Consider the following 14,491-nt stretch of genomic DNA (forward strand, 5'->3'; position numbering starts at 1 on the left):
AGGCTTAGGTATTGAGTGCAATTGTTTTTACTTTGCAGTTTGAAACGCCTATTATGGCATTATCTGTGGAACATCAAAGTATCTATTATTGGTGGCCATTGTGGTAAATAAATAAAGATAGAAGGCAAAGCAAAACTTCATCCATTTCTTCTCTCATTGATTTTCTTTGATTTTCTGTCTTCTTAAAGTGTTGCTGTTGAGTATGAATATGTACTCAGAAACCTAGGAAAACTTGACAATTCTTTTTTTGGTTTACTTCTGTACTTCCTAGGGCTTGCTCAGACTTCTCTTTAATGTAGAATTCAAGCCCTGGGCAAGGAGGAGAAGTTGTTAGATCGATATTTCAGCTTTTCTATTTATCTGCACCTCTAGAAGATAAACAGGAAAATGTTCCAGCCTTTCAAAATATCGTTGCTTTTCAACTCTTTTAATGTTGAACCTGAACTGATTCTGTTCCAGGGGTGCACTGAGCGGTTTGTGTCGAGCCCTGAGGAAGTCATGGATGTAATAGATGAAGGCAAAGCAAACCGACACGTGGCTGTGACAAGTAAGCATGGTGGGGGTGTTTCCTCCCCTGTAGCTTGGGAGACAGATGTCTGCCTACCAACCGAGGGAGGTGGAGAATGAGGCACAAATGAAAGAATGCCTGGGAAGGTGGTTAGAGAGCAGTGCTCGGACACACACGCTAGGGTATGTGTGCTATGAGTGTGTCTAGGCAGTCATGGGAAAGGGTGCCGTCTGCTGTCCACAGGGCTCTGAGGTCTTGGAGATGTTGGGTGAGACTTACTGGACCCTGATAACAGCCTAAGCCTGAACATTAGGAAAATTAAACAACCAGCCAACCAAAGGGAGGGAAAGAGTAAACTCCTCAGTTTGTTTATTTTAATCATGTTATTGTTCAGGTTAAAAAAAATTCCAAACCAACAAATTCTATAATACGTTGCAGGCACACACGTGGAAATAAACCATGTTAGATTTCTGCCCTCTGTAAACAAGAAAAAGAAAGGGAAGAAGGAAGTCAGAAAGCAGAGCCAGGAGCTTTAGGGAAAGCCTTCCGACGTGTTACTAGCAGACACATTCAGATCGGCTCATTGACTCTGCAGTTCCTTCCTCAGTATATTCATTGCGTCTCAGGGAAGCAGTGCAAATGGGATTCGGGCAGCAGAGGGTCCGTGAAAAATGAGAGTTGTCTATGTTATTAAGAGGGATGTGGACAAATGAGAGTGAGTTCACATAAACAGAAGCTGAGAGAACTAAGGGTTTATAGCTTGCGTGAGGGAAAAAATCTAGAGGAGGGTGTGTGGACGATATAATATATCTTACCGTGTTGAAGGTGCTGACACTAAGAAAGAGGGTCAGCTTGTTCTGTTCCATCTCAATTTTTAGAATACCCATGATTGTTGGAGCTCTAGGGTGGCAGATTTCGACCCCTATGAGGAGAACTCTCCAACCATTATAGCTGCCCCAAGTGCAGCCTGCTACCTAGTGAGGTAGTGAGTTCACTGTTATGTTGTAAAAGAGATTCAGGCATTGGTTGGCTGACTGGTCTAGACTCTTTAAGTGTCTTCTACCCAAGACTCTCTGATTCTGTGGTCCAGAACTGTAATTCTCAACATTTTCGCTATCTGAGCAATGTATCAGATGATATTCATATATATAGCAACTTTCATAGGTGAGCCTGGACCTGGATAGTGTTGTTCAAACTCCACTTCTTTTTCTCTTGCTTAAAACCCACACACACACACGAAAGAATGTAAGACAGATATTCTTACAGTAGTAGCATCTCTCATTTACGTTATTCACTCTGTTTCTGAAGCTGTTTTTAGTTACAAATTATTTATGGCATATCCGATAATGCATTTTGGTGCCTTGGTTTGGAACTGCTAGTCTAAAAAAAAATTGCTATTATTCTTACCATTCTGGTAAGGTTTTTCTTTTATTATTGCAATAAAATATACTTAACATGAAATTTGCCATCTTAACCATTTTAAAGTATGCATTTATGTGACATTAAGTACCTTCACATTGTGTGCAACGGCACCACCTTCCATCTCTAGAACTTTTTTTCTCTTCTCCAACCAAAACTCTGAACCCGTTAAACACCAACTCTTTATTCTCCTCTTGCTCAGTGTACTTTGTCTGTATGAATTTGACTGCTCTAGGTACCTCATATAAGTGGAATCATAAAGTGTTTGTCCTTCTGTGACTTATTTCACTTAGCATAATGTCTTCAAGTTTCATCCACGCGCTAGCAAGTGTCCTTCCTTTTTAAGGCTGAATAATATTCCATTGTATGTATATACAACATTTAAAAAATTCGTTTAACCATTAATGGACACTTGAGTGGCTTCTACATTTTGGCGATTGTGAATAATGCTGTTATGAAGAAAGGTGTGCAAACATCTATTTGAGTCCTTGATTTCAATTCTTTTGAGTATATAAGCAGAAGTGGAATTTCTGGATCTTATGGTAATTCTACTTTCAGTTTCTTGAGGAACCGCTACTATTTGCTATTATTCCTATTTTCTACAGCAGCTGTACCATTGTCTATTCCTAACAGCAGAACACCAGAGTTTTCATTTCTCTGCATCCTTGCCAACTTGTTATTGTTACTATTTTTTATAATAGCCATCTAAATGGTGTGAAGTACTGTTTCATTGTGGTTTTGATTTGCATTTCTCTAATGATTAGTGATGTTGAGCATCTTTTCATGTGCTTATAGGCCATTTGTATATCTTTTTTGAGGGATGTCTATTCAAGGTCTGTATTTATTTTTTAATCAGGTTGATTTGTTGTTGTTGACTTGTAGGGAGTTCTCTATGTATTCTGGACATCAATCCCTTATTAGATATACGATTTATAAAATTTTCTTCTATTCCATGGATTGCTTTTTTACACTATTGATAGTGTCTTTTGATAGGTAAAAGTTTTTAATTTTGATGAAGTGTCTATTTTTATTTTGTTGCTTGTTCTTTGGGTGTCATATCCAGGAAATTATTGACAAGTCCAATGTCATGAAGCTTTTCTCCTGTGTTTTAGTCTAAGAGTTTTATAGTTTTAGTTTTTATTTGTAGGTATTTGATCCTTTTGGAGTAAATTTTTGCATATACTCTAAGGTAAGGGCCCAACATTAATATATTTTTTGCATGTAGATATCCAACACTATTTGTTGAAAAGACTGTTCTTTCCACATGAAATGGTCTTGACACTCTTGTTGAAAATCATTTGACCATATATGTGAGGATTTATTTCTGGGCCCTTTATTCTGTTCCATTGATTTATATGTCTGTCTTTATGTCAATACCACACTGTTTTGATTACTGTAACTTTGTGGTAACTTTTATTTTTTATTTTTCCATAGGTTATTGGGGTACAAGTAGTATTTGGTTACATGAGTAAGTTCTTTAGCGCTGATTTGTGAGGTTTTGATGCACCTATCACCTCAGCTGTATGCACTGCACCCTATTTGTTGTCTTTTATCCCTCGCCCTATTCCCACCCTTCCCCTCAAGTCCCCAAAGTCCATTATATTGTTGAAGTGTGAGACCTTCAACTCTGTTCTTATTTTTCAAGATTGTTTAGGCTATTTGGGGTCCCTTGAGATTTCATATGAATTTTAGGATGGATTTTTGTACTTCTGCGAAATATGTCATTGAAATTTTGATAGAGATTGCACTGAATTTGTAGATTGCTTTGGGTTATACTGACAGCCTAATGATATTAAGTCTTCTAATCAATCCATTTATTTGTGTCTTCTTTCATATCTTTCAGTCACATTTTGTAGTTTCCAGTGTACAAGTCTTTCTCTTCTCTGGTTAAGTTTATTCCTAAGTAGTTTATTCTTTTTTTTTTTTTTTTGCTATTATAAATAAGGTTGTTTTCTTAATTTTTTGGGTTGTTCATTGTTAGTACATAGAAATGCAACTGATTTTTTACATGTTGATTTCGTATCCTACAACTTTGCTGAATTAACTGTTAGTTTGGACAGTTTTTTAAAAATGAATCTTTAGAGCTTTTTACATATAATCTGGTAAGATGGTTTTGAGAACTGATTGCTGATGAAGGCTGAATAGGATGGTTGCTGGGGTCTCTGTCTGCTTGGCAGACAAAGACGAGGATGTGCAAGCATTTTCATTTCCAGTACCCCATCCTAATGAAGCATATTTAATTTTTGAAACATTCTTTGCAGTTAGCATAGGTTATAGAAGTGTATGTCTTAATCCTTCCTTAGGAAAGTCTTAATCCTTCCTTAAGAAAGCTTATGATATTACTGATAAGGCAAGGCTTATGCACATGACTAAGATAGCCTACATCATGTATTAATCATGTTAAAGTCTGAGGAATTTAAAGTGAGGCAGGGGAGGAAGTAGTGAATTCTTCAAGGGGAAAGTCATGCTATAGTAGGAATTTAGAGGATGGGGCTTCAGGTAGAGCTAGAAAATCTGATATCTTAGACTGTCGACTAAGATTTTTAGATTAATTTCTTTGCTCCTTGAAGACATTTAAAATCTTGTCTTTCTAGAATGAGCATTGTTTTTCAGAAGAAACAGGGGTCTCAGATAACTTTTAAAAGTAGCTGGACTTACTTCAATGAAATGGAGCTAACTAGGCATGACTTGTTATGCTTTTTAGATGAGAGGTTTGCTACCTAAACCTACATGTTCTTTGTAGAGCAGTAAACTATTTTCCTTTTCAGACATGAATGAACACAGCTCTAGAAGTCACAGTATCTTCCTGATAAATATTAAACAAGAGAATGTAGAGACTGAAAAAAAACTCAGTGGGAAACTTTATTTGGTTGATTTGGCTGGGAGCGAAAAGGTAATTGGTTCTTTATTTGTATTATCTATAATTTTCCCCTTTTATTTGCTTCAGTGTGCAATGGTATAATTTTTATGCTCTTCTATTTTCCTGCTTTAAAGAGCTTTTAAAGGTTCTGAGGCTCTGCCAAGGTGTTATTACATTTAACCCTTTTTCCCTGCTTTCTTTTCTGGTCCTGAGGTCTCTTATTGGTGTCGCAGGCAGGTACTTTGCATGCCAACTCTGATTTATCCCTGATGGGCCCTTATGATGATGTTAGGCAAGAGTTGGTTTGACTTAGCCTGTGGCAGAGGCAGCTGCACACATGTGGGAGGGATATTAACTTCTAAGAAAAGAGTAAATCCCATGTTGTACCTGACTCTAATAGGCCAGGAACGAGCTTTGCCATTGGAATGTGGCAGTCCTGCCTCTGCAGGTTTGTTTTGCTGATAGAAGGTCTGGAACCTGGGGCACTCCCTGCATTCCCTGGTTCTCCCAGCAGTAGGCATGGGCTGACGGTATCCCATGTGGGAGTCCTTGGCTGTCTCATGCAGTGCGGCCTGTAATCAGCCTTAGCTGCAAGCCTTTACTGTTCTCTGGTTTTATCCAGACTCTCTTTTGTTGTCTACATCCTCACCCATGCCCTCCCAGGCCCTGGCTGGGGCTGTACTCCAGAGCAATAGGCTTCCCAGAATCTCCAGTCTCACTTCCATAGCACCAAAGACTTCTGCTGCCAAGCCCTGTCTCAAGGCACTGATCTCCCTTGAGCAACATCACAGAGCAAGGCCACGTGCACAATGCCCTCTGGCCTCCATCATCACTGACATCATGCTGATTGTCCCCATGAAGGCCAGCCTTGAAGCTTGGTCAGTCTCCCTAACTGTATGATTGATCCCTACTTATTGCACTACACCACTGAGTTCCCATATGCCAAGTTATGGCGACTTACATCCAAGTAAGTAATGGTTACTTGGATTGTCCTCTAGTATGCATTTGTAAAACCGTGAGCGGAAAGTCATCTGTATATTTCTAGTTGGGAATCTAAAATTTTACTAGTATGGGCTTGTAACTTTAGTTAAACAGATGTGCAACAGAATGGAAATAATGGAGCATTGTTGTTTATTTAGAGCCTAAATACACCTGAAAACTGCTTAATACTGGCAGACTGGAGTGGAGGCTTGCCTCTGCACAGTGTCAGTGGTTATTGCTAATGATATTTATGAGGTGTTTGAAATCATGTCCTTCACATAGTTTCTTTTGCTCACACACACCTGTTTTCCTTTGCCCTAGATGTGTCCATATGACTGTGTCAGTGTGATCTTGTAGAAGAGAACTCTGGGCTTTAGTTCCCATCTCTCCTGAATGGCGTTCTTCCCTTAGGTTGGCAGTCTGATATTTCTGGGGCTCAGTTTCCTGTCTGTCAAAGGAGGGTGATAGATGATACCTGCCTTGTATATTTCATGGAATTAAGATGCTCAAATAAGAAAGCATCTTAAAATAACACTGCTTAAAATAACATAGACTGTTACTGTTTGTGACCCGTCAGCTACATGATTTCTCTATGTGTAAGCAGGGGAGCCACACAAACAATTCCAAGGGAGTTGAGAATCTATTCTATTTTTGAAATAAACCTCCCCCTGGACATGAATTCATTTCTGTCATCAGGAGTTTCTCCTTTATATGAGATTGGAATTTGCGTAGTTGAACATTGCTTCCTTGCTTCCTTTCTTGAGAGAGCAGCTGCTGCCCCTGCATCATTCGTCCAGTCAGCAGAGACATGAATCATGTTGAGTTCCCTTTTTTTCTAGCATCTGTAAACTGCCCTCTACCTAGAGCAAATGCTGTCAAGATGAAATTACCAGCAATAACACAGCAAAGGAGAAACTGCGTGGTCCCCCTGGCTGCAGAGGAAAAAAAAACAAATTTACAATGCAATATACATTTGACTTTTCATTTCTCTCCCAAGTTTTTTGCTTTTTGGATATTTTTCATTTTTTCCTTGTTGTGAGAATAAGTAGGGAAGGAACAGAGTCTGGATAACCAACCCTACCACATCTAGTCATCTGCCTGAACTTGGAGCTTGTAACTTACATTTTTCCAATATGCCCATTCATTGTGGCTCAGGACAACATTTTCTCTTCATGCTTCTCTCTGGGCTCCCTTCGGCATGGGGACTGCGGCTCAGTCTCCCAGGGCCCGAGCTACCCATGGTGACAGCACTTCTGGAGCCTGGTTTCCCTGGATGGATGGCCCCTGGGGAAGCATCTGCAGCTCCACCACTTGAGGTATTTCAGCTATTCCACTAAAACCCAATTGAGAGGAAAATGATGGCAGGAGAGACCAAATCCCCAGCCTCACACGCGAAGGATGGTTTTTATCACTGTGGGTCTTCTCTACTTTTATTTTTCCTTGCTTTCCAGGAGGCTGTCCCCCTTTGCCCTTGTGTGAATTTGAAATTTCTACTTTGTGCTTCCGCCGTCCTGTGCTGCTCACTGCTTTCTTTTCTCTCTGGTAGGTCAGCAAAACTGGTGCCGAGGGAGCTGTTCTTGATGAAGCTAAAAATATCAATAAGTCTTTGTCTGCTCTTGGAAATGTGATCTCTGCTTTGGCAGAAGGGACAGTAAGTGATCCTGCCCCCGTCTATTAAATAATATTATGAGAAACCACCTTTTGGGTCCTCGTAGTCCCTTTGCCACACACCGGAGACTGGTTTGTTTTTCTGTTTGGAAAAGGACAGAGGGAATCCTGGCTGTGGATGCCTGCTCCCTGGGAGTTCCCATCTACTGAAAAGTATGAATGATGATGCTAATTTCCTATGACATAGGTCAAAGAATGGGCATTTTAAACTTGGGCAAGATCCAAAGACCCGGCCACAAATTCTTGTTTTACTCTATTTCTAAGCTCAGTGTCTTCATCCCTGACTTGCTTGCCTCTGGTTTTTCTCAGAATGGGCTGTCAAAACCAATACTTATTCTTTTCCTAAATAGAAAACACATGTGCCATACCGGGACAGCAAGATGACTCGGATTCTTCAGGACTCTTTGGGTGGGAACTGCAGAACCACCATCGTCATTTGCTGTTCTCCTTCTGTCTTCAATGAGGCTGAGACCAAGTCCACACTGATGTTTGGACAGAGGTACGTGTGGTCTCTCAGGACCCATCCTCTGAGCTAGGTCTTGGGTCTTAAGAGTGAGTGGCAAGGCCAGGCGCAATGACTCACGTCTATAATCCCAGCACTTTGGGAGGCCAAGGCTGGTCTCAAACTCCAAGGTCAGCAGTTTGAGACCAGCCTGGCCCACACGGTGAAACCCTGTCTCTACTAAAAATGCAAAAATTAGCTGGGTGTGGTGGCATGTACCTGTAGTCCCAGCTACTCAGGAGGCTGAGTCAGGAGAATTGCTTAAACTCAAGAGGTGGAGGTTGCAGTGAGCCAAGATCATACCACTGCACTCCAGCCTGGGCGACAGAGCAAGACTGTCTCAAAAAAAGAAAAAAATAATAGTGAGTGGCAAGGGGCTATTGTCAGAGAATCATAAAGTAAGGGACAAACAGCCTTTTACTCAATTACATCTAGCAGGTGATACGTAAACTTGAGGCATCACTTATTGAGGCCAAAGCAATAATTGTATTTTAAAATAATGGGCAAGAACACGCCAGTCAAAGGTATGGTGTTTAAAACAAAACAAAGCAAAACAGCTAAACTTATTTCAGATGTGAATTGGAAATGCGTTGGGGTGTTACTTTTGTTCTTCATGGCACTGGAGTCTACTTTTTAGGTTCATATTATTTCAAGTTTATAAATCTCAAGATTGATAACTGCCTTGAGCTCTGGTATTTGGGATCCATTGCACAGTTGCTGATAAAACACCCAGAAAATTATGTGAATGCAGAATAGAGGTATAAAAAGCAAAGAAGGGGAAGGAATCTTTACCAGCACTGGAGGTAGGAGGTCTGGACTGTATGCTGAGAAGAGACGTAGATGACAGCTTCCTACCTTTAAAAATACCCACATGAGACTTCCTAGATCCCTGGGAGGTGTCCATAGGTGGGCAGCAGGTATGACTCCATAATCGTAAAGCAAGAGTTACATGTGTGGTTTGGTTCATATCTTCCTTTTTTTCTTGTCACTTTCTTTTTTACCTACCCCTTCCCACTGTCCAAGGCCTGACCTCTTTCAGGCATGTTTCCTCAGTTCCAGTGTTTAGGTTCTATCCTTCAGCCCTCGTGCCTCAGTGTTCATTCCCAGAGTGCTTGGGGTGCTGTGGATTGGACGATCTGAACATCTTCAGTGCTCAGTGAGCTGAGCTTAGGGCTGAGGTTGGATGTGGATTCTGCTGCCATCGGTTCATTTAATTCTGAACAATCATGTGATCTTTAGACAAGTCACCAGTGTTCTGTGGGCTTTAACTAGCTCATTTGTGAATGGATGCACAGACTACTTCCCTGCCTCCTCCCTGGGAGTGTGTGTTGTGTGGTTATGCCTAAGGAATAGTTTAAGATGAGAGAAAGGACAGATGGGGGTGGGCATTCTGTCTGGGAAATTGTTATGGCTTGTTTAAACTGCATTAAGCCCCAGTCATTTCCTGAGCCCTCAACAGAACATAGAATTATGCAGCCATGGCACCTGTGGGATGTCTAAATAAATAATAATTATATTGAAATGTTGTAGAGCTAATATATCTTTTAAACTGGATTTGGGTCCTTTACTTCCTCCCAAATTGCTTCCTTGATTAGTTAAATGCTTAGGCTAAGGGGGTTGCAGTAGGATAACACCTACGTTCCTCAAGGGTCTCAGAAACCCACAAACCAGCATCTGCTTATGGAAAACAAGATCGCACCCTGCCCAGTGTCTTAAACTTGAGCTTTAACAATTTCCTCTGAAGACATGTTTGAGCAAACCAGCTCTAAATGCATTTATAAAGGAAACATCTCTTCAAAAAAAAATCCTTACCAGCAAAGCAAAAATATTCTGGCTCTTTTCAAGCCACAGTCACCGTGGGGCATTGGCTATCTTTGCAAGGCCCAGTCACCTTGGGGCATTGCTGTTATCAGGAGGTATTTGCAGCGTCTACAGGAAGCATTTTGAATATCAGTTAGTGTCTAATATATGTCAGGTGTGTCAAAATTATAGCACTTCTGACAGCAATTATCTCACCTTTGTACAGAGTATGAAATCAAGGCTTAGGTGCAAAGCCATTGGATACCATACCTGAGACCACACAGCCAGTAAGTGACTAAACATGTAGGATATCCTAGGATACATGGTCTGAGCACAGCCCTTTGGTTCAGTAAGCTCAGTGTTGAAGCTAATTCTGCTGTTGACCCATTCTCTTGTTTACCTCTCCCCTCTGAGCCTCAGTCTTCTCTCTCATAGAGAGAGATATATAATAATGCCTATTTTCAAGAATATTGGGAGGATTATATGAGTTGCTTCAGTTTTTACCTAGCACAAGGGCTGGCATGAGTCCAGGTAAAAAAGTCCATGACCGATGGCCGGCTATCGGTGATTGCAAGTTCTGCTTTTCGTTTGTCTTAAATAATCTCACAGTATTGAGCCTTGAAAAGGTCATGGTAGTAGATGGGACTAGACTGAATGTAATGCACTGTAACGGACAGCACTGTCATATAAGGGAGAGGATTAAATAAAGTAGAATTAGAATTACATTTTGGGAATGAACAAATAAAAAATACTGCAGATAATTTGGGCTTCCAGGAAATAAAAAGTAATGTAAATTATGTTTTCAAATGAAATAGTTCGGTCTACATTCTTTTGTCAGAGTCATCTAGATTCTGCTCTCTGTGACAGCAGGGACTGAGTTTGTCACAGATGTTAGTTTCTCATCAACCACTCTGCACAACTAGTTCACAGTAGGTGGTCAATAAATAAATGCTTATCAAATGAATGAACATATGAATCTAAAGCTTATTGTGTAAGGTTATCTAAAGCTTATTTATGTTGGAAAATTAAGGCAGTTGCTGAACTTTGATGCCATTACATCCAGAAGTTTGGTTGGGTTTGGATCTGGTTTGCTTTCCAATCTATTATTGGAAATGTGTGAGGTTTCGTTCCTTTCCCTTTATCCCCAAGTTAGTTAATGGATTATTTAAGGATGCTGAACTATTCTACAGGGCCAATACCCGCTGTATTGTTAAATATACTCATTGAACCCAATTATACAGCAGACACAAGACTGAACATCAGATTAGACATGGTATGTGGTAGCTAATGAGATTAAGCACTTTGAACTCAGAAAAGACTGCCGGGCACATCCTAAATTCATTGTAATGAGTGTTCATTATATTCTTACTGCAGAGGTGGGCAAACCTTAGGGCAGCATGAGGTTCCTCAGTGATTCCTTTGTGGTTCTTTCAAGGACGTGAAGCGAGTACACGTTTGTTGTTCTGCTTGACTGTACTGATGCTCTGAATAACACAATGTAGTATTTGTTTCGAAGCAGTTAAATCTGCAGATCCCTGAAAGCACTCTACCAAGAGTCCTGCTAGCATTCTTCAGGATTATAGGTTAGATACTGGAATTTTAAGGGAAAAATTTACCATGTCTATTTCAATTTTTTTTTTTTAAATTATACTTTTAAGTTCTGGGATACATGGGCAGAACGTACAGGTTTGTTACATAGGAATACATGTGCCATGGTGGTTTGCTGCACCCATCAACAAGTCACCTACATTAGGTATTTCCCCGAATGCTATCCCTCCCCTAGACCCCCACCCCCCGACAAGCCCCAGTGTGTGATGTTCCCCTCCCTGTGTCCATGTGTTCTCATTGTTCAACTCCGACTTATGAGTGAGAACATGCAGTGTTTGGTTTTCTGTTCCTGTGTTAGTTTGCTGAGGATGATGGTTTCCAGCATTCTGGTTCTTCCATTCAGTCGGGGTTGTTTCCTTTGGTTTCCTGAATGCCCAGCATCGTGCCATTAAAGAAGTAAGTGCTGTCTCCTGCATTCTCAAAGAGCTTTTAATCTAGTTGAGGATGCAGCACGTGAATTCCCAGGCAGTAGAAAGTCAAAAAGCCAGACTCAAATTAGAGCACTTTTATTGATTTTTTCTTCTGGCTTCCAGAATTCTATTTTGTAGTCTTTAATTACTCTTCTAAACTACTTTTACAGCACTATTTGAAAAAGATATTTATGTTTTAGAAGTGTGAACTCAAATCCCCCGATTGTGTTGGAAGCCTATTTAATGTACCTTGATTTGGGGTGGTAATGAAGGGAAAGAGGCCCTCTGAGGGGACAGACCAATGTGGTTAGGAAGACCTGAATCAGCACATCTTTGGCACCAGGATTTTTGATTGATCCAGCATGAATAATTCAAAGGCTTTATTTGTATGTTGAATGTGGAAGGAGAATTGATATCTTAGGGAAAGTAATATTCTTTCTTCTTTTCCTGATGTGCGCTTAAAAAAGTCATGTCATCATTTTATGTGTCATCTGCCAGTTTAGTGGTAGCTAGATTAGGCAGAGCCTGAATAGTGTGCATATGAAATGTACGTCACCAGAACATGAGAACATGTTACCTGTGAGAGAAGAACGAGCATTTTGGCCAAGGCAGATACTTGACTACACTTTGACATGAAAGAAAAAAAGGCTTAAATCATTCCTGTTGGGGAGCTACTGCTGAAACACCAATAGGGTTAATTTTTGCTCTTGGAGGGAAGAAATACTGTGGGTGACATACATTTAACTAGATGCCCAGTCCTTATCCATGTCATTTCGGAATGTTTCTCAGGTGACTAGAACTTTTTAAAGGCACAAAATTTTAATTTCTCCTTCCCACCCTCCTTCCTTCCCTCACCAGAAGCCGGGAAGGTGCTTTGGAGCAGTGGTCCTTTCAGAAGAAGGCTTGGTGTTATAGATGGGAACTAGGTCTCAGAGTAAATTAGAAGGTTAGTTTTGGATTAGTTTTATGTGTCAACTTGGCTAGGCCGTAGTGCCCAGTTACTTAATCAAATGCAAATCGAGGCATTGCTGTGAAGGTACTTTGTAGATGTGCTTAGCACTTACAATCAGTTGACTTTAAGCAAAGCAGGTTACCCTCAATAATAAGGGCGAGCATCATCCACTCAGTTGAAGGCCTTAAGAGCTAAAATGCAGGTTTCACGGAGAAGACAAAAATTGTGCTTCAAGATGGTAACATTAACTCCAGCCTCAGTTTCCAGCTGTCAGCCTGCCCTATGGCTTTCAAACTTGCCAGCCCCCACAGTCATGGGAGTCAATTTCTTAAGTAAATAAAAGAGTGAGATATATAATATATATGTATGTATATGTAATAAGATCTTATGTATACAATAGGATATATAATATGTTATCTATATTTATCTATCACCTGTCTCTATCTTCTATTGGTTCTGTTTCTCTGGAGAGCTCTGACTGATAGTGAAGAATGCTATACTTTCTATCCTTTCCTGCTTCCACAGTGGGAGAATCTCTGTTTCTCTTTCACACACACCATTCACGGTGCAGAATCACACATGACAGATTTATTCTATGCGCTGAAGGTGTGAAGTTGTCTAGAGCTCCTTATTCAAATGCCAGCACTATCCTGAACACCTGGTGAGAGAAGGAGGATGCTGAAACAAAATGTATGAAGGTACCAAGAACAAACATCTTTGTGGTTATTCCAGGGAAGCCAAAGTAATTAGAAGAAACGCCAATGGTAGGCACTCCTCATGTCTTTTAGAACTGACTGTGGCCAGGAAATATGAGTATAGGAAACCATTAGGGAAGCAGGTGGGGATGAGACTCATCAGAATGCAGTGGTTCTAGGTCTTTTCCCCATTCAAGGACGGCTTCGTTCAAGTGCCAACTTATGAGGATGCCTTCAGTGTCATCACGTATGGGTGTTTAACCTCGGTGGTGAAGATGGGTACCATGAGCAGTCTTGAAAGCTGGCCATGTGCTTCTGAACATGTAAACTGCAAATTCAGTGATGGAAAGATTGAGTGGTGCTGGGAAGGAAATAACAGAATGCTCGAGAATGGGGAGGTAGTTTCCTCTTTCCATTCTTTAGTAGAATATATCTAAGAGAATCTTTTCTGACTTAACTGTCTCTGTAGCAGTATCCAGATGGAAGATGTACTGTGGCCACTGCTCTTTGTCCGCTGGGTTTGGTCTGCCTTTTCTAAGGGTGGTTAACATTCGTAAGCTTTGAGGTCTTTAAAAAATTTGGTCCTAATTCCCTCCCTGTGGGGAGAAGAGATTTTATACCCGGGGCACGCCTAGATCATATATCATTAAAGTAGTGCTTGACTTGCTGAAGCAAGCCAAAACAAGGAAAAGATGTAAAACAGATACCCTGATAATGGCATACTCACAATTTGACTCAGTTTTAAAAGCAGGTCTTGCTGTTAGGGTAAAAATATAGGACTGAATTAAAATTCTTTCCCAGAGTAGCCTCTGGATTCTTTCTCAGAGTAGCCTTTAGGATTTTGCTCAGCGCCTGCTATGGTTGTAACTGGTGGAATAGACATTGGTATCTGTGTACACAGTGGGGGCTCTGATTGAAAACCCTGAGAGTTTTTAGAAATGAAGAACCCACTTTTGTATTTCTTTGTGAATGATCAGGTCACTTTGGATTAATCAAATAGTATCACAGTCAGTTTGACCTTTAAAGAGGATGAGTGAGCAGTCAGTAAGTGGCTAGAATAAGGCTTCTGTGGGTCATTGGCTTGTTTC

At 40.5% G+C, this 14,491-nt stretch overlaps 1 protein-coding gene across 1 annotated transcript in view; it reads left to right on the forward strand.

Moving 5' to 3' along the window:
* KIF5C (kinesin family member 5C) overlaps positions 1–14,491 on the forward strand; it is a 152,693-nt gene that overhangs the window by 68,211 nt on the left and 69,991 nt on the right. Inside the window, exons 7-10 of the mRNA XM_025404896.1 lie at positions 460–547; positions 4,696–4,820; positions 7,315–7,419; positions 7,787–7,935. Of these exons, the coding sequence (XP_025260681.1) occupies positions 460–547; positions 4,696–4,820; positions 7,315–7,419; positions 7,787–7,935 (467 nt within the window). The remainder of the gene's footprint in view (positions 1–459; positions 548–4,695; positions 4,821–7,314; positions 7,420–7,786; positions 7,936–14,491) is intronic.

Source organism: Theropithecus gelada, chromosome 12 (assembly GCF_003255815.1).
Source record: "Theropithecus gelada isolate Dixy chromosome 12, Tgel_1.0, whole genome shotgun sequence".
Taxonomy (NCBI): Eukaryota; Metazoa; Chordata; class Mammalia; order Primates; family Cercopithecidae; genus Theropithecus; species Theropithecus gelada.